Source organism: Salarias fasciatus, chromosome 23, assembly GCF_902148845.1.
Source record: "Salarias fasciatus chromosome 23, fSalaFa1.1, whole genome shotgun sequence".
Classification (NCBI taxonomy): domain Eukaryota; kingdom Metazoa; phylum Chordata; class Actinopteri; order Blenniiformes; family Blenniidae; genus Salarias; species Salarias fasciatus.
In genome coordinates this window covers 11,280,708-11,301,196 of record NC_043766.1, presented here as the reverse complement: position 1 = coordinate 11,301,196, position 20,489 = coordinate 11,280,708, and the positions used below count along the sequence as shown (strand labels likewise).

The following is a 20,489-nucleotide window of genomic DNA, read 5'->3' as shown; positions in this document are numbered from 1 at the left end:
AGGGGAGAGCAGACACACTGACCTTTACTCATTACAATGGAATTGGAAAGAAAGCATGAATAAGGAAAAAAACAGGGAAAAGTGACAATGGAAGGCAAGTCAACTGAAAACTATACAACTGCAGAGCAGGAAATAGGAAGACAAGGCAAGAACCTGAGTGAGTTTCATAATGCTGCTTTTCCAGAATAAGCAATAAGTGAATGGAAATCTGTGTGGAAAAAATACAATTCACTAAATCCACTGAATTCTCTTAGTCACACGGCCATGTGGGTCGTGATTTTTTTTCTACCCCTAACTATTCATAGTGACACAAAAATCTTTTTCAAACCCTGTAATCTAATGGAGGTCAAACACAGATCAGGGATACTACATCATACCTCTGCTGGACATTCATGTCAACCCAAACCACAGTGATATAACCACTCAGGGGAGAATGACCTCTAAAAGGGCAAATGACAAAAACGCTTCCACGGGTGGTCTAAAAATGAAAAAATGGGTTAGAAGGTCATCAATCCAGAGGGACAGAGTGTAACAGTACTCCTCCCGATATCTAATAGAAACCATTACGGTGTGCTCCAGTATGACACTAACCACCCGGTATAGGCCTCAAAAATAATAGAGTGCGTAACAATGTTTTTGACAATGTTACTTAACATTATAAAATGCTTGTGATAAGTATGCATATTAAAGAAATTTAATTCTGTTTTCTGTTTTTCCTCAATATATCAGTTTTGGGATTAAAGCACCAGTATTTCACAAAAACATGTCTTTCCTTGTATGTGATTTAACAAAGTTTTAGGCAATAACACATAACACATCACTTTTTTTAACATCTACGTTATGATGCAGAGTAAAGACTGGTTCACGCTCATCTGCATCCACGTGTCTGCAGTCCACTTTGAAGTGTGCGCAGACTATTGATGCGCACTCAATTCCTCTCATGCAATATTTTGAGGCCATGCATGTGCATTGGTCTGCACATTCCTGTAGATAAATAACATGCACGCATGAACATGTATAACCAAAGTGGTGACCCAGTTCTCTGATGCTCCGATCCATTTGCGACCGGCACATACTCCCGACACGGTCACAAAAATTGGGCTGCACACGGACGTGTGGCTGTGGAGGGATCCACACAGACCCTCGCAGACAGGAGTGGATAACCACTTTTACATCACATGGACCAACGTGGACCGAGCGGACACATGGACATCAGAAGCATGAACAGACCATTACAGCTGATGGTGTCCATACTTATCAACACTGAAGCTGCAGAGGAAGAAGTAACATCGGTAACAATTTACTTGAAGCCCCCTTGTATAACACATTATAAGTTTATAAACACTGATAAATGATCAGAATGCTTTATAACCCACTATACAGCATAGGGTTAGGGTTAGGGTTAGGTCCTGATGTTATAAAGTATTGTGATAATTTATGAGTGTTTATAACTATAGTTATAAAGTGATATAATGTACTTATAATGTGTTATACAGGGGGGCTTCAAGTAAAGTGTTACCTTAACATCAGTATTCTTCAATTGTACAGTGCACTGTTTCTATTCTAGTAAATAACAATCACTTCAAATAGAAATCTAATAATGTTAGATAATAATAATGAGCATACGATGACATCTGTAGGACAGATACGCCAGAATTACAGAACTGAACCCATGAACACCCCTCTAAATTATCAAAATTATGACCGCACTTGTTGCTGCCACTGCTAAACACTGAATCAACCTTGGTCAAAAAGTGGCCCGCAAGCATCATGAGGTCTTTTGATTGTCCCTGACTTTCCAACGAGAGGTCAAAGATAATAATGAATCGAACACAAATGAGTGTGCATAATGCATGTAGTACAGTCTGCTGCTGTTTTTTTTTTTTTTTTAATTATGTATATAGAGAAAGATAAAAGATAACAACAGCAACCCTGTGCTCAGACTGATGCAGAATGTACAGTTTTAAAGAGGCATGGTCAATCTAAGACGATATTTACTGAAATCAAAAGTAAAAAATATGTGTTCAGCTTTTGGAGAATGGGCTGTTATTTCACACTGGAAAAGTAAAGACTGCTGCAGTACAGGGAGAGTAAATCATCACTATCATGAAACAAACTTTTTTCCATTAAGAGGTTTATTCACACTAAGCAAAACTAGGCTTAATTTAAAGCAAAGACCTCCACAACAACTCAGTTTTCCCTTCGAGTTAGCTGATTGCATGACAGAGACTCTTGGCAGAGGATGGTTCTGTTTATTCAGGCTGTTAAATCTGGTGCTTCTGTGGAGACGTCTACTTACATGCTGAATGCTATAAATGCACAAAGAGTAATGCCATAAAGTCTTACATATATGCAGGATGTCATAACCACAGAGTTCTGAAATATTGGAAATCACACAATTTTTCCCTCAAATGGTTTTATTTCATACAACTCCCCCACAAAACGATTTTCACTATTAACTCTGCATTCATGTTGTTATGAATTCATTAAACTCTTAAAACACTCCTATTCCAAGATTGGTCCCAGGGTCATACTTGGCAACTTAGGAGTACAGCAAGCAACATGTAAATATTTTTAATATATCTTAAACTATGTGGCACACAAGTAAATCGGAACTTATTTACAAACAGGGCAGATCTAAAGCTGTAATTTGTTTTGGCATTTTATGTGTATTAACACAGTTCTTTTCAAACTTTTCTCAGTTTTAAGAAGCCAAATCTATGTGTGATTTGGTCAACAAGGCAAATTTGTGACAGTACAAGTCTCCAAGTAGAGGTTGTGAATGTATGAACACTGAGCTGATTATTAACAACAAATCGTTAGCTCTGGTCGAAAACCTGTATGATTGTTTTTGTTAACTTCTGCACACTCAACCAAACCTCACTAAATTCTGATCACTGGAGAGAAGCAGGCCACACGGAGTCAAGCTGACAGCTTAGCATGAAAACCATTCTACCTCCACCACCTATGTTCTCACACAATAAGTCCTGAAAAAAAAATTCTTGAAAATGTCCGGTGTTGATTGTTTTGAACTCCTAAACATGTGTTTAAATCGTCAGAGTCACTGTCCTGAATGTTATGGTAGTTTCCTGTGTATAACATGATCCCTGAGAGAATGCCTTGACAGCGGCTCTGCTTGCTCAAAGAGGTCATTGGAAAAGCATCACTTCTGATCTCCTCAGAAAGTATTGGTTCTGATAGTATATTTGAGTGTGCCGTTGTTTATGTTTTAGCATTAAAAAAGCTAAAAGAGACACTTTGTTAAAGCTGGATAACAAAAACAGAAAAGGTATTGAGAACATCATTTTATATGTCTTTATTTGTTTACTTGCCCTGTACAACCTGAAAAGAGAGTTACAGTATTGCACTTTGATTTCCTTGAGAATAGGCACTATTTCTTTATTTCATTTCAGATATTTATTTTGTAACACTGACTGTCAAAGAGACACCACTTCAAAGCATGATGAGTAAACTCTGAGAATTTGAGTCTTCCAGTAGATGGAATTTATTTTGTTTAAAACTGAAATTTGTATTCTAACAGAGAATACATAATGTCATTTTATTAAAATTATAAAGCACCTCTAGTCCTGGGGACTGTTCTGGCCTGGATGGTGGAGCTGGTGGTGTGGGTGTCTATCCAGCTGGGCCAGGGTGGTCCCTGTGGTGGGGCGTCCCGTAGACATGGATTGTGGCGTCCTTCAGTGTGTATTCCCTCTTGTGACAGTGTTTTCTCTCCTGGTTCATCAGTGCCCTGCCATTGTTAGGACTGTTATTGATTTCAGTATTTGTTGATTGATGTGAACAATGGGGGTTGGTGGTGTGTGTTTCACTTTTACTGTTTTAAAATGTAAAGTAAGGTAGACCACATGTAGCGTCCGTAAACCGAAATGGATATGCTTTGTGTTCTTATCTTCTTTTGCCTTCCCACAAAGCTTTCCACGGTACAGACAGACTCTGTTTTCTTTAGTCCAGTCCATTCGATTTTATTTTAGTCTACAGTTTGATTGTCTTTTCATTCACTGTAGCATTTCGTGCTGGCCAAAAGGAAAAGACTAACTAGTTAGCGAGTGTTGCTATGCCTCTTGGTCACATGATCAACCAATTTCGGCTTTGCACAGAGCTAATGATGAGCTTGATTAAAGAGACAGTCGTAACAAGTTGAAAGTAATGACATGCATGTAGTCATCCACTGTAAGAGCAGATGTACATGTATTTTATAACCAATAAACAATAGCTATGAACAATATTGTTGAAATCACTTTCAAATCAACCCCAGAACTGTGTCTCTCTGTTCCCATGGTGAGGAAGGGCACAGTGGAACAGCTGTGTGGAGATGCTGCAGTGATTGTCTGCCTTCTTAGTTTCATATCATCTACTGATATATACATACTCAAAAAGCATACAGTGCGTATGAGTGTAATGATCATAATGCAAACTCTTCCCACTGAAGTATACAAACAGCTTGCAGATGGCGGTCTGATCTAGCAGTGTGGGTGAATACATCTTTAACGTTATTTTTAGTGAGGGCATGGCCATAACAGTAAAACGGTTAACATCTGACTGTCTGAAGAAAAAGAGACAAAAATATCACGCATATGCATTGTTTAATAGGGAAAGAGGGAGTGGCCAATACACAGAAGATTCCAATTGAAATGTATTAGTCTGAATGTCATCATTTGGGATACAAAAATTGTGGGCAATTCATGTTCCTGGACATTAATCAATAGATTAATTTTCTTCACTATATCACAATCTGCCATGAAACTAGGATGGGGTTACAGTTCACGGCCATTTCTCTTTTCCTGCACTCCAACATTGTCACATCCAATATACAGCATGTCCCATCCGTTTACTGAGAGAGACAGCCAAGTCAGACTATGAGGTCAGTAGTCGTATTTTATCTCTTTAGTTTGAAACTAAATCATATATTTTGTGTTTGTGCTGCACTGATAACATCTTTAAGATATAGCGGCAGACAAGTGTCTCTACATTGAACCGATTTCACAACTGGTCTGAGTCACTCTAATCATTAGATCTGATGTTAACAAGAAAACACTGGTCGCAATCAGGACTCTGTGCCAAAGTGTTTATGCTTTGACACATCCACAGGACTTGTTTTCAACCAAGATTTTACAGGAACCAAAGAATAATGTCACTTTAAAAAGGTTCAGTCACACAAAATCCAACAAAAATTAAATATCTGAAAAAAAAAAAAACAATATGATTGATCCCCTTGGAGAAAGTTACTCTAACTACACACACTCGGAGCAGTGGGTTGACATGGTGTGACGCTTTGGATCAAAGGCCTCCAGTGGTAACTTGTCTCCAGTGGGATTAGAACATGTGAACCCTAAGTGTGTTTTCTACCACTGCCCTCACCCTCATTCTACTGTGTACTTTGCAATATCATGAACACAGCAGAATGTGTATGTGGTAACTGGAATGAGAAGCTACATTTCAAGTAAATGAAAGTTAACAATACTCGACAAAGAAAACAGCTTTATTCAAGTCATGCATTTATAATAGTCAACCTTGACTATTGTAAATTACTTCAAGGTTCAGGTTAAATACTTGATTGACGAATAATTTACACAGTTGCTAAGCAAAAACTGATTCTACAAGGAACTACATGGAAACATTTACCAGTTTGCAGGATTTAACAGCAAAACAAGTCCATATAATACACACTAAAAAGAAAACCGGTTTCATTTAAAAGGTCACCCTGTCCTAATCGTCCACGCTACAAACATTTGCTCAACTTCTCCAGCGAGTTTCCCACAGATGAGTGAATTCCTCCAAATAAGTAAATATGCGTCATTGCTGCTAATCATACAAGGATGTATTTGGGCTGGAGTGAAAGCATCAAAGAGAATGTTATTTTGGATGCTTCCTCCTGGCTCAGTGCTAGGATTCAGGCCAAGGACATGTGGTGTCAGCAATGGATTATGACTTTTTTATGGCGGGAGGGCTGGGAGATGGAGCAGGAGCTCAGAGATGACAAGTTCACTTCCCACAGCAGCAGGTTCTCACTGAAACTGTAAGTGTCTCACAAGTGTCCTTGAGCTACTCCTAATAAAAACTCCATCACAGTGCCCAACATATTTTCAGTAGGGATGTGCTAGCTGGGATCCTCCGCACACCCCTGGGATCAGCTAAAAGTAGATTAGTTTTTCACTCAAATCCTTGCATTATCATTAAAAGGTATCATTTACAAAAAATAAAAGGAAAAATTAAAAAATGTATGTCCCTGGATTAAGCCTTAATGCAGAGTGTTGTAGAACACAAGGTTTTTCAAATGACCATGTTCACAACTGCTTCATGTTGAGTAGCTCATTCCAGAAAAGCTACATGTTTATATGAATACAAAGCTACAAGCTTTATAATCATATAAGCTACATAAAGCAGACAGCCCTACTAGAACCTCACTCAACCTGAGTTGAGTCATATTTTAAAAGCTTAAATGTATCTTCAACATCTGGTGAGTGTCTGCTCAGAACATTAAACTCAGACCACTAACTTATAACATCTTACACAGCAAATATCCTATGCGGACAAGATGCATGATACAAAGTGACTCAAAGATTAAATAAAAAAAAAAAAAAAAAAAAAAAGGTAATAAAATTGTAACAACATTAGAATGCCACAAATAAATAATGCAAGTCAGATTAGCTCAAGGATGATTAACTCCAGTATAAGTACTGGAAACACAGCGATATTTATTTTGCTTAAATGTTTTATATTAAGTTTATGGCAGGTCCAGTTAGTTTTCTATCTGAGCCATTTCAACTTAATCATATAATATGTAAGTCTTGTGCTGATTTCAAGTGTGATTCATTGCAAAACACTGATTTGAAAATAAGATTTGCAAGAGATTGCACAGGCCTAAAAGCTGAATGAGGTCCTACTCCCAGTTACCACCATTCACTGTGTAAAATAATGGATTCTGGACCACAGAGACACATTTCAACAACATCTCTTGTAGCACCGCATAATAGACCAATCTCTTCTGGTGTTAGACAGAGGCATCTCTACATACAGAACTAATGTCAGTTTTTGTCTCTGCTAATAAGACAGTAAATAAACGACATCCTGGTCACAGTTTCTATCTTTTGCCTTCTAATTGCAATCTCCACTGTGTTGGTGCCAACTTGGAAATTGGGGTTGACACACAGCTTGTCGGGGCAATGGCTTCGATGGGAGGAGCAGATGTGTGCCCCAGATAAATGTAGTGTTTGCTTAGCATTGGCGTACTCTTGTTCCACTCAGTGCAAGTGAAGGAAAGGTAGAGACACTAAAAGAGACAGGAAGACAATAAAAACAGGATCGGCACAGAGAAAAGGATACAGGCTATTATGAGAAAGAAAAAGCCACCAAGAGTCCAGAGATGTCATCGTCTGGGCTTTGGGTGATTTTTTTAAGATTTTCCAAAGTGATTTATGTTATGAGGAAGGCATATTGTTTGAAGGAATTTTAAATTAAGTTTAAATACAATTTGTTTGTGTTTATGTAAACACATTTAATAATATGGTTAATTAGTTTATGCGGAATTATGTCTGAATGTTTTTTTCTATCAATCACTTTTATAGCACTTTGTATCACAGTTTATCTGGCAGTAAGGAGCTATTTGACAGATTGAGCCTTTGTATCACTGACTGATTTAAATCAATTGGAGCAACAAAATTACTTCTAATAATTTTTTTGCCCATTACGATAGCTGCTATAGCATTGCTATAACATGCTAACCATGCAGTTTCCATGAATGCCTGTTGTTTCTTCAAGTCTCAATTTTTGTGAACATGCAGAGTATTTTATCAGTGCAACTGAAAGTAAAACTATGAAACACAGATATTTTAGTAACTGCTGCAAAATGAGGGTATATAGTCACAGCATAAAAATGTGATATTTAATGAGCTGTCATGGATTAGCAACTCTGGCTATTTTCAGTAAATTGAGTGAGAGCTGTAGAAGCAATGTAGAAAGAAAGCTTAGATGGGAGGCTTTTAGCTACATTTTGTCAAGGAATCAAGCAATATTTACCCATATAATTAGATTTATGGAGAGAGTGTGACTACCTCAGATTAAGAGGATTTGAGTGGAGAAGCTGAGGAATTTAACTAGATAAGGTGTTTAAGAGCAGCATTAAAGGGGTATCGGGGGAAGCAGAGAGTACATAAACATCACACACAAATTAATACCTCCACTATGTTTCTCTACATGCAACTAAATTTTATGTGCACCTTCTATTAATCGTATATCCCTGTCTCATATCTAAATTTTAAAAAATTACTACTGAGGGTTGATGAAGTTTGCATCAGCCTAATTACAGTGTCTCTAATGTGCAATTATCAGTATGGTCCACTGAAAAACAGAAACTGCTTAGATGTTAAATACTGTCATTAACATTTGCCTTTAAATGTTAAATACTTCCATTAACATTTAGCTATAAGATGGAATGAAGTTATATTAATCATTTCAGGGTATCCAAATGGGGCTGAATTAAAATCAGGACTACACTCCAACAGGCGTGCAACAAGACAGAGGCAGATTTGAAATACAGGGAGCGAAAAAATGGCTTATAATAAAGTGTGAGCCTTTAAAATATGAATACACATTAATGCAAAATGAATACGATATGACTTCACAAAGTGAAAATACATTACATCTGTCAAACTAAAACGATGCATTATTGATAATGTGTCTTACAATACTTCCACATTTTAAAATAAACTGGGGACTGTTCACCCTCTGTAGTGTAATAAACTGTCACAATTTGCTTAAAGGAAATTTGACAACTGATGCACACACATGCAAACACATATCTATGTATAGTTGAGTGTTGAGTGTATGAGCTCACGTTTGCATTTTTCAATTCATCTGTTTGTTTTAAATGCGTTTTTCAAGTGCCAAAATGTTGGGGTTATTTTTTTTTTTAAATTGGAAATATTGCTGTTCATTTTTCAAGTTATGTAAATATCTGCACATTGTGGGGATTTCTTTATGGACACTTTCTGTGAATTACATTTGGCCTGCTTGTTAATCCATTGTTTTTCAGCATTTGTTAAAAAAAAAACCCAAAAAAACTGGGGTTTAATTTTTCTTTCAACTTAATTTTGTAATTTTATTTTTAAATTTGACATGTTTTGAAAAAAATTAAAGTTGTTCCAACAATACTGCAGAATGTTGTTGACTATATGATTGTTCTAACTGTGAGATTGCACTTTTGCTGACGGTCTGAGAATAGGAAAAACAGTTCTACATGATAAAGCCATTTTTTTATGCTTGGCCAATACGTACTTCACATAGAGAAAGCAACGGACGGATTGGTCTAAAAAACGCATGCAGCAAAGTGTGCACCATGTACTGTTTAATCCATAGGATCATTTTTATTCCTGGGATACAACACATAACTTTCATTTCTCATACTTCTTGAATAAAGTAAAACAATAACTTTGAACATGACAGATACTGCATAACCATTCTTCTTTTCTTTTCATTGTAATAAATTTTTTTACACTACAAATCTTCAATACGCCTTTAATTTTGAGCCTCATTAAGTCTAAGCTGTGTCCTAATGCAGAGCAACAACTCAACACATACCTGTCAGCATGTAAAAGTCAATGTACCACCCTTCTAATTAATTATTTTGAGGGCAGAGGGATAAAATCTATTACCTCTTGCAGTGGTGACAACTGTTTCTTTAGCAGACTCGAGAAAACATCAAACAGTCAAATAAAAACACAAGTTGATTTGTGCATGACTGAAAGAAACTTTAAACTAATAATGTCTCACACTAAGCATCATATTTTGGCTTTTACCAGACAGCTCATGTTTAGTTTTGTTTTTTACTTTCAAGAATCTGATTGATAATGTTGAAGAAACAACAGCTTCAGAGGATCTTCTCTCCCAACACTTCCTTAAAATACCCAGCACCAATAAGCCAAACGGTTTATTTTACAGTGAGGCTCAACGCTGGAAGAACTGTGATGTCTGGCGGAGACTAAAAGGCCACCATGTTTCAGTCCCCGCATGAGTCAAAGAAACTGAATGTCACGTGGGACAGCCCAGGAGACGAGTTCTGTATCTTCAACACTGACATGACTGCCTCCTTCAACGAGGCACCTGAACCATCTCTGTTTTACACTTTTCTGTTGCCTCTGTTCACCAAGAATAATCATAGGTGAGAATTACAACAATTATCACAAGCTGTGAAAACAGTGACATTTTTCTTCTGTTCTCTCCTCAAAGAACATATAAGTTTTACACATTCTGAAGTTATCTATCTTTGATGCTGTTCTGACTGAATTCATACATTCTTCACAGACAGACGTCTTCCTCTCGAATATGATTGTTGACTGATCATTTGGAAGGACCTGTTAGTGCAAAGAAAGCAGGACCGCATTTTCACTTCTTTCTACAAGGAAGTCGGTTGTGTTTGCATAAAAAAAATGTAGAAACCTCACAATCAAGCTTTCACAGAAAACAATAATCTGCTGGCCCAGTATTTGTCCAAGCAGGTCAAATTATTTCACACATGAAGGAAAAACAGAATAAATCCCAGACTCCCAGATCACACTGAGCTCTGTAAATGAGAAAATCTGCACAGCTCAAAAACAAGCCTTGATAGCCCTTTATAAACCCTGCATCAGCATCCAGTCAAGAATTCCCTCTTGAATTCTACTTTGGCTGGTGACTCACGGCTCAGTTTTATGCCTGTATTGAGTGGAGGTGGCCCTGTAGATAAAGTTTAATGTACTAACGCAATATAATTGTATTTCACTTCTAAACGCTGCACAGTAATGAGTTTATCTATCTATCTATCTATCTATCTATCCTATCTATCTATATCTATCTATCTATCTGTCTATCTATCTATCTATCTATCTATCTGTCTGTCTGTCTGTCTGTCTGCCTGTCTATCATCTTGATTAATATAAAAGACTTGACCATTAATCATACACAATCTGTCTTCCTTTGTCCATGCATTTATCACGGAGGTATTTCTCAAACTGTGTGGATCCTGCACCGGTTTACCTTTGATGTTTTGTGCTCAGTGTCCCATTGAGAGACTCTCCTGCACTGAGGGGAAAAAAATGCACCAATGCCACCAACGGAACGGAACATCTCAGTGAGAAAAATTGCAATGTGAGATCTGAGCGAGGGACATCGCTTTGTCCTCAGGTGGCGGCTACCATTTCGCTAGCCTGAAGGTGCTTCAGACAGTTGGTATCAACAACTGACCAAGTGCATGAAGTTCAACCAACCACAGCCTTAACTTTTTATGGATGGGCTGCACCGCAAACCCAGCACAGCTCATGCTTCCAAACACATCTATGAGAAATGCAAAAGGTCATTGCTGTAAGGGAAAAGGGTAGAGAAGAATGATAAGCATGCAGCTGGAGCTAACACGAACTGTTTATATATATTTTACCTGACTTCCGGCTTTCCAATATATGGGACTGTCGTTACATTGTGAAGATCAGTTAAATTAGAACAGTGGTGGGTTTAAAAGCACAACAGTAGAAACAGCAATGTTGCCACACTGATGTTTGGTTACTGTTCATCACTGAATGTCTTTGACCTTTGTCTTGGCACAAATGACAAGCAGATATATGGACAGAGAAACCTTGCTTTTTAATGACAAAACTTTCATTCTTTCATTTTGTGATGCCCCTCTAGCTTTCAACTATGCATACACTTTCTCCTAACGTGTTTTGTTTGTTATTAAAGCAGCCATAGTAGCTTTGGTATTTGTACAAATGCTTTATACCAAAATGTGATCTCCCTCACTGTGGTAATCTATTAAACTTGGAAGACGAGGCTTTCTTTGTGTCTCAGCTACTTCACAGGAACCATGTCTTCTTTACTCAAAATGTAATCAGTGTTCCCAAAAGCACCACACTATTCTAAACATTGTTAAAAGAGCAATATGAGTAAGGGTGCAGTTTTACAAAATACAAGAAATGTGTGAAGCAGAAACTTGAGGTATTATTGCTCAAGCTCCACAGCATGATGGAAACATTAACACTAACTCTTGCATTAACACACACGTAGTAGACTTTGGCGTGTCTGCAAAATCTAAATGACAGCATAAAAACAAACATATAGAAAAATAAACACTATTATTGTTGTTGTGTGTTGTTAATTCAAATTTGATAAAATATTTGTGCCAAGCCATTTAGGTATACTTAGGTCTAATTACTCAGTATAAAATGACATGAATGAATTCAGTACCATAACCTGGGATTTCTGTGACGGTGAAATGGAGCCTGTCCCATAACGGTTTTATAACAGACGATCCCCACTCTGTTTGGACTTTTGTTTGGGAGAAATAAAATATCTAATACAGTTTTCCATGAGAAATCCCTCCATTTATGTGAAGCAGTTGTTGTGATTTGGGTGTTCATTACGTTTGCCCATTTTTCTGGGGCAGTTACAATCTCCAGTTGTTTTTTTTTTCCCACCCTTTTGCCTTTACAAAACCAAACAGCATCTGGATTTCTCCATTTTGATTATTGTGTTTGTCTGAACCACATTAAAAATTGTCAAACATACATACTGGGAATTTTAGATGCAAATCAAGAACAATATTAATCTTAGCAAAATCTTGAAATAAATGGAATACAAAGCACGAGTCAAATGTATAGTTTAGGTGTGTTTGCATGTATTTGCTAACCCATGTAGACATCCACAGTTATAAACTGAATTTTGCATGCAATTATATATATATATATATATATATATATATATATATATATATATATATATATATATATATATATATATATATTATATATATATATACATATATATGTATAAACTGAAGTGCCTCCTAAACTACAGTGATTTAGAAATTTAAAAAGCCCAAAAATTACACTATTGGTTTTGCAAAGCTGTTTCTCAGCCTAAATCAGCTAAGTCAAATCATTAATATGTTGAACTAATCTGTATTTTTTTTGTGTGTCAGTGCAAGTAATAAATTATGTATTCTCAATAAAAGCGTTGGATGCATGATTCCTCACCTTCTCTCCTGTTGACCTTTGCAAAGACTGGTCCATGACTGCTTGACAGCTGGGAGGAGCTCCTGAAGGACGATAATGGCAAACTGGAGACCAGTGGGCTGTCACACACCTCTGTGAAACACCACACACACACACACACACACACAGAGAGAGAGAGAGAGAGAGGAAAACAGTAGATGCAGAATAGTGATTAGAAACCTTAAAATAATTTGAAAATATTACACAATGACGACTCACTATTATTTAATGATTATGTTGATGCAAAGTTCAAGGTGAAGTAGGTCACATCTTAATTGAAAGGTTAAACATGAAGATGTGACTGTAGGATTGAGATTGATAAAGTAATCACAGCTTGCTGCACAAATACGACAACTTGACTTGACTGGGAGAGAAAAGTCAAAGGAGGTCTTCACGTATCCCAAGCACTTTATTGTTTGTGAATGTCAACGACATCAATTGGAGTTTAATCCAAACTTAACCTGAATTACTGACTGATGAACACAAACTATCTGCAAGCGGCTCTTTTCTGTGAAGCATAAAACACCATAACACTTATCTGAAGTTATGGGTGACTATGATATATACACACACATCACCTCAGTGAGAAAAATAGCACTAGCGGCACTTTACTCAAACTTTAAATAATAAAGTATTGTAATAATGTATTATGACAATAAATTTCACATGCCTGAGAATATAAACTCTGTGTCAATTATTATCCTGCCCAACATGCCATTTATTTACTGGAAATTTAAGGCAAATATGAATGCAGCTTAAGACAAGCTTTAAGTCCATGCTTGACATAAACACTTACATGGGTAAAAAGGAAACTGGGAAGCCCCAGAAATACTTATAGAGTCAATGCTCTTATTCACATTTAATTTAAACATTTTGTCGTCAGCGGCGGCACAGTGCTGTGTGTATGGAAGTACGTGATTTCTTTATATTTCTCTATTTGAATTTACACTTGACTTTAAAAATAAAAACCATATGTACCTACAAAGAACATTTGGCATATAGTTCATAGACTTTACTCTGCTGAACAGGCTTCAGTGCAGTCACTTACTATCCCCATCATTATAATAACATCAGCCTCACACCATTTGACAAGGTCACCAGTTAAATCAGCACCGCTTGACCTGTATCTTTACCCTGCACAGTTCTCATGTTACTCTTAATTTGCTGTGTTGTAACAGGATAATTATTAGGAATTTCTGGGAAATGTGTTCCTCTGGGGAGCTGTCTTTTTGTTTCATGTTTTCTACTTTATCTCATTGTTGACATTATGTTTATGTTTTGATACATTTCATGTCTCAGGTTGTGATTGTGCATTAGTTAAAGTTCACACTCGGTTTTATGTGGGTGCTGCATTCATGTGCATCACTTGTGGAAACAATCAAGTCTCTGTGTGACACTTGAATGCTTCCATCTGCATCTAACCAAGCATTCCCTTTGTTGTGTTAACAAGCATTTAATTATTGCAATGCAGTTTTGTTTTCTGGACTTCGCTAAAAAAGATGTGTGTTTGTGTCCTGGCTTGAGTTGGAGTAAGATTTATCTTCCAATCTCAGTGGTTGATGGTTTGATGTCCATGTCTGCTACCCTGTGCTAAAAAGTCAGTGTGAGTGGGCGAGACCAAACCTCTGTGTTGCTCTTACAAGTGGCTGAGTGGCTTAACTGGCTGCCCTGCAACAACTGACCTGTGAGTGGGTGAATGTGACTGATCATGCAAAGTGCTTTGAGACAGCTGAAACCTTAGAACACACACACACACACACACACAAACACACACACACACACACACACACCACAGGTGAAGTCAATTTACAGCTATTTTGTCTATAAATAAATACTGAGTAGGTGTAATCCAAACGTTTTCATTCTGAAAGGTTTTTGACTCTGAGAAGAGAGAAAGTGGACAGTCCTATCTTTCTACGCAAAGATTACTTTGTCAACAGTACTACATCACATTTCAAGCACAGAGCGAAGCGATTTTCATTATCTGAGGCTATAAACCACAAGCTGTTGGCAGTTTTGAATAGCCCGTCAGTCCAACTCCGCTCTTATTTTCCATCCCTTCAGTTTGTGTACACACCTCTATTGATCATATACTGCATTTTCAGACAGATAAATCTATGAGGAATACTTTGATGTCAATAATAATGTACAATATCTTTTAGGCAGGAAAATTTTAACTGTCATCTGTCTCTGAGCGTTGCTACACCCAAACTGGAACTTTCCTGTAAATGTTAAATATCCCCGGTCTTGATTTTGTCAAAAAAAAACAGACAAAAAGACATTTGTATTAATCTAATAAAAGAAAAAATACCTTCAAAACCATCAAATATTCCAATCCCCACTCAAGAAAATACATTGTTTGAGGAGTAATTTCTATAACTTGCTGTAAAACCAGGCTGCACTACAGGGAGGATTTGTTTAAATCTCTGGTCGTTCCTGAAAGGGATAAAATCGATCCTTCTATTACTAAAGTTACTTCACAAACAAATTCAAATAAAACTCTCATGCATCACCTGAGGAACTCAGTTAAAGACCTCTATATCATACACTGCATGTATAATCTCACTGAGTGCAGCTGATGAGTAGTTGTTTGATGTCAGAGCAAACAAACCAATATCATCAGTGTAAAAGACAGAGACGTTTACTTTGAATGTTGAATGTTGACCTAACTATAGCTTTAGGTTTTAATTTTCCTGTATTCCATTTACATTATATTCGGTTCTAAAAGTGCAACTAGTATAAAAGAAAAATATTTAGGTCCTTTTTTATCATGATACTGAGGGGGAAAAATATTACAGAAAATAAGGCCTTTTAAAGCAGTTCCACCTCTTACGCCAAAGGCCTTTGAGCTAAGTACAATAAAATTCCTGCAGTGTTCCCTTTACAGTTGGTGAAGTATTAAACCTTCAATTGTTGAGTGTATTTCAAGAATTGTCAATAAAAATGGGCAAAACATGTACTCGTATTTGTTTGAACAACAGCGACGTGGGATCAATGTAAGCCAAAACCGATGCAAAGACCATAGAGGCATATTATGTATATTTGAAGTTAATTAATGCCATCAGCTACTGCAGGGAGAGCTGTCAACAATTATTATTATTTTTGTACTTTAATGTTAAAAGCTGAAAGACAAGTTGAGAACTGTAGGTGGTCTAAGGAGAGCCATTACTCATTGTCCCCACCTCCAAAGTCTCTATTGTCTACTAGAGACGTGGGTAATTGTTGGCCAGTTGCAAGTGTGTGGAATGGGTCTCCACAGCTTTATGCTTCATTCGACAGCATTCTGCACGCAAAGAGGACATCTTCCTTTGAAATGATTGTTCATTTGTACAGTAGATTCTCATATATACAGCCGTATCACATAATAAGCTTACATGAGTCCAGGATATAGGGTGGAGGTGGGGGTGGAGGGTACATATCAATTTCTGTGTGTGTGTGTGTGTGTGTGTCTCATGATAGCTCTCATGATGCTACTGGTGTGCTGCACAAATCAAATGAATAAGACAGCAAGTCCATCCACTGCGTTTTTCTTGGGATTTTCTCGTGTATTTCATTGCCTGTTTATTGTTGTCGGCTGATGGCTGCTTGGTTGACTGCTGACTGTGCAGCAAATTGCCCCTCTGAGAAAATAAAGATAGCCTCTTCAATCCATCTGCAGAGCGTATGCCAGCTGACCATTTTAGTGACACTGTGTTGCACCCAGACACATGAGAGGAGAATGAAATATGCTGAGTACCAGAAAGCATCCTTTATCAACAAAATAAAGTGAAAATACACACTGCCGCTTTACCAGGATTTCTGTGTCAACCTGTTAAACTCTTCCGGCCTCCTTCTTTCTCTGTTTGTCAGTTAGCAGGATAATGAGGCCCTGCGCTACTTGTTTGTGCAGAAAACAGCTGTTCTGTTTTTTGGTCTGTTTGTTCTTCACAAACCTTTCACCCTTTACCAACACAGTGTAGCCAAAAAAACTTTTTTTTTAATCACAATTAGTATGTGTGCCTGAAACTAAACAAGAAGCCATCACAGATCTCTGCCTGCCAGTGACAATCTTGCAAACATACAAAGTAATACCAAAACAAACCATAAGTAACTTATATTTTCAACCTACAACTAGAAACGTATATAAAATTTACTCATATAAGATTTCACTTTCATATTTTATTTTATTATTTCATATTTCATAACATATGAATGTAATAGCTGCTTGTTTCAGTATTATAAATGACAATAAAAAGGAAGACATCTGTCTTTTTAAGACAGATGTCTTTTGGAAATCTAAAGTATCCGAATCATTGTCAGTCTCTGAATGTGTTGCTATTGAGATTTTTGAGAAGATGGTCCACTTAACCTTAAATCCAAGCTAAAGGCAAGGGTGCTGGCTGATCACACACATTCAAAGAAACGGACTGAATGACATTACAAGAGGAAAGTGTTGGGCAGACACTTGAGGTTGAGGTTAAAATGAGAGAAAGTCAAGCGTTGTCGTTACAGCGACTCTCTTGGGCTACAGCGTTCACAGGTGCATAGCAGTGAAAGTCTTACCATCAGTAAAAGACCTGAAAACTGCCTCCGGTAGACAACAGCATCAGGATAATTTGAGACAGCTAACTATGTGGCACTGTTTGTGAGATCACTCATATAATTTTGTCTGTGACACTGTGGTCAGGGGTTTTCAGGTTGATTCAAAAGTAGCAATGGGAATGGAAATATGAAAGGATGGGTCATTTCACCCTAATGTCAATATTTATTAGTTGCCTCTAAATGTTTCTTTTTTCCCAGAACTATGGGCCTCATGAATACAAGACAGTAGAGCCCAACTTAGGTTACTCAAGCTGGAGTCTGAAGCAGTTTGTTACTGCTTTTAGCAATTGGATCTTAATTAAAGCAGTAAAGAGTCTGGATCCATATCTGCTCAATCCAAGTTACAGTCACAGGAATCCAATTCCAATCCTGGCTAAAACTGGTGTGTCTGCTCCTCATCCAACCTGTTATTCACATATACATCGTAAACGTAGACGCTGATGTACCTCAGCGGCGCCATCTTGTGGAGGGGCCACTCGCTGCCACACTCGGGGTATTATTTCACCAAACTTCTTCTTATTATTTTGTTTTAGCGGATCACAAACAGCTTAAAGGTGCATCCCGCCGCCTACTGTACAATAGTGTGCAGTATCATATCACGGCCCTCGCAGTTTCTCAAAAAACAGGGTCATCTTTTAATCTTTAATATTTTCACATTTGCATATTTAAGTATGGAAAACAAAAACAACAAAAGCACTCTTAAGAGCCAAAGGTATGACAGGAAATAGATAAATACTTCAGCTGCATTTAACTGAGCGTAATAGTTACTGTGTCTCTAGGATCTCTGTAGAGTCAACATTTTGATACAGAGCTACTGAACTGACATAAAGATAGAAGGCTTGACATTAACCCAATTTTGTGGAATTAATGACAACAATTGCCCCTCAGTTCAACTGATGCCACTTGGGGCAGTTGATTCAATTGATACGGTGCTTCGTTTAGCAATATTTGTAGTGGACAGCAGCGCAACATCTTCATAGGTGTTGGACGAATTGATTTTGTGCAATTATACAGACTTTTAGAGTCTTTGATAGCACAATGAAGAATCTAAAGTTAACAAATAAATAAAAAACATGTTTCAACTCTAAGTAGCACTCTGTTTTGGTAAACTTTACATTTCAAAGTAAATTATCATAATCACATGTAATATTCCCAGATTTCTACGTATTTCTTTTACACACACTCGCACACGAGTTGCTCTTTAATCAGGTAGACATCAAGCAGCTGGTGTGTTGTACCAAGATCTTCACTTCTGTGCTCATCAAGATGACAGAAACCTCATGACGAATTTTCTCTGCTTCTGGTCCATGCAAAACACCTCGAGTCTCTCTAACAGATGTCACTGAAGAGTTCATGTCCTGTATTGTACACACCTAAATTAAAGAATCAGAGTATGTAGCTTGAGGCTAATTAGCAGCTGGAAGGTTTTTCCTTTCCACTGATGCTTATGCTTGCTCATGTGGAATATGTGGGTTTTTCTCTGCAGAAGGGCAGAGAAATAACTACGGTGTATTTGGCGCAATATAAATAAAGTTAAATTGAATCCAATTGAATTAACTTGGCATGTTGTGCTTCAGCCAGTAATATCTGGTGAAAAAAATCATTGTTGTTTTTTTGATAAAAAGCAGTTTTGTGTTTTGTCAGTGAATAATGGCTCTTCCAGTCCAGTTTGTGGTCCGACTCGAGGTCAAACTTGTCAAGCTCCACTGTTGTTGTTGTTTTTTCTTTCTTTTTAAGTCCTGCAGCCTTTTTGCTTTCCTTGCATTGGTATTCAAACAAAGATGGACCGTGTCCACAGGTAGTTGCAAATTTTCATTCAAGGAGACGCGCAGTGAAACGAGTCGAGCCGATGCGGTCTAGGTTATGTCATTGTAAAAAAGATGCTGCGATTTATCATCTGGTGTTTTGGCTCAAAGCATGTTACTAATATTTCATAAAGCCACTGCCACCTTTATGGGACTAAATTGTGTTTGTAATAAATTAGGTTTTCAGACTGGTTGAATGAAAATGTTTACATCCATGGTTAAGTATAAGAAGTTTACTATGGAAGTTATTCTGTCTTGCCTTTCAGCTGGTGAGGTTCACATTTTATCTTCTAACCCTGTCTACAGTAATACAAGACTCATTTATTTTGCGGGTACAACTGCCAACTAATTTCTGTAGAGATTTTCACATTTGTAAAACCAAAGGCCACAGTGTGAGTATAACAATGTAAATGCTGACATGAATGCGGTCATCTTGAGTTTGTTTTTAGTTTTTCTTTGTTTCAACAAGGCTTGCAGAAGTATTGCTCCTAAGTTATTCTTAAAATGTATAACTTTCTCTAAAAGTCATGTTCATGTTAATCATCTACTTAGCTGTGATTAGAAAGTTTGTTGTTGTTTTTTAGGTTATTTTTTTTCTCCTGAGTCCTTAATCCAAGGCGTGACTCAATTTCTCACTCTCCATTTCTCTTCTGTTTCTAAGCTGTGAAATGAAGGTATTCTGTTGAGTCAATATAATCATCACTATATTTTGGTTTTGTCAGTCAGCTAATAGTTTGCCTGATAGTGTAGTTTGGCAGAGACTGAAACAATGCTTTGGCTGCAGACCGATGCCCAGCAGTCTGGCAGCCCAGCTGAAAATTTGCCATCTGACTGCTAACAGAGAAATATCTGTTCGTTTTTTCAAGGTCCTTGTCTGATTATCAACAACACGCCAGGTAACTCTACTGACTCTTCAGTTACGAAATTGTATTATGTCCAGTAATGCTGGTAGACGATAAACTGTTCTCCGCAATGCAATTAGCTCTGAAATAGTCAGAAACAAAATGGTGCAATTTCCCATGCAACTACATTATGCGGTGCTTCATGGGAGGCAGAGCTAATCAGC

General features: G+C 37.3%; 1 protein-coding gene and 1 pseudogene across 1 annotated transcript in view; one reads left to right on the top strand and one right to left on the bottom strand.

Moving 5' to 3' along the window:
* The window catches only part of LOC115382020 (contactin-associated protein-like 4), an 84,781-nt gene extending 70,595 nt beyond the window's left edge, over positions 1-14,186 (bottom strand). Inside the window, 2 exon segments of the mRNA XM_030083665.1 lie at positions 13,020-13,130; positions 14,171-14,186. Coding sequence (XP_029939525.1) covers positions 13,020-13,130; positions 14,171-14,186 — 127 coding nt within the window.
* Positions 14,187-20,365: 6,179 nt separating this feature from the next.
* Positions 20,366-20,489, top strand: part of LOC115382019 (ceruloplasmin-like) — a 1,704-nt pseudogene continuing 1,580 nt past the window's right edge.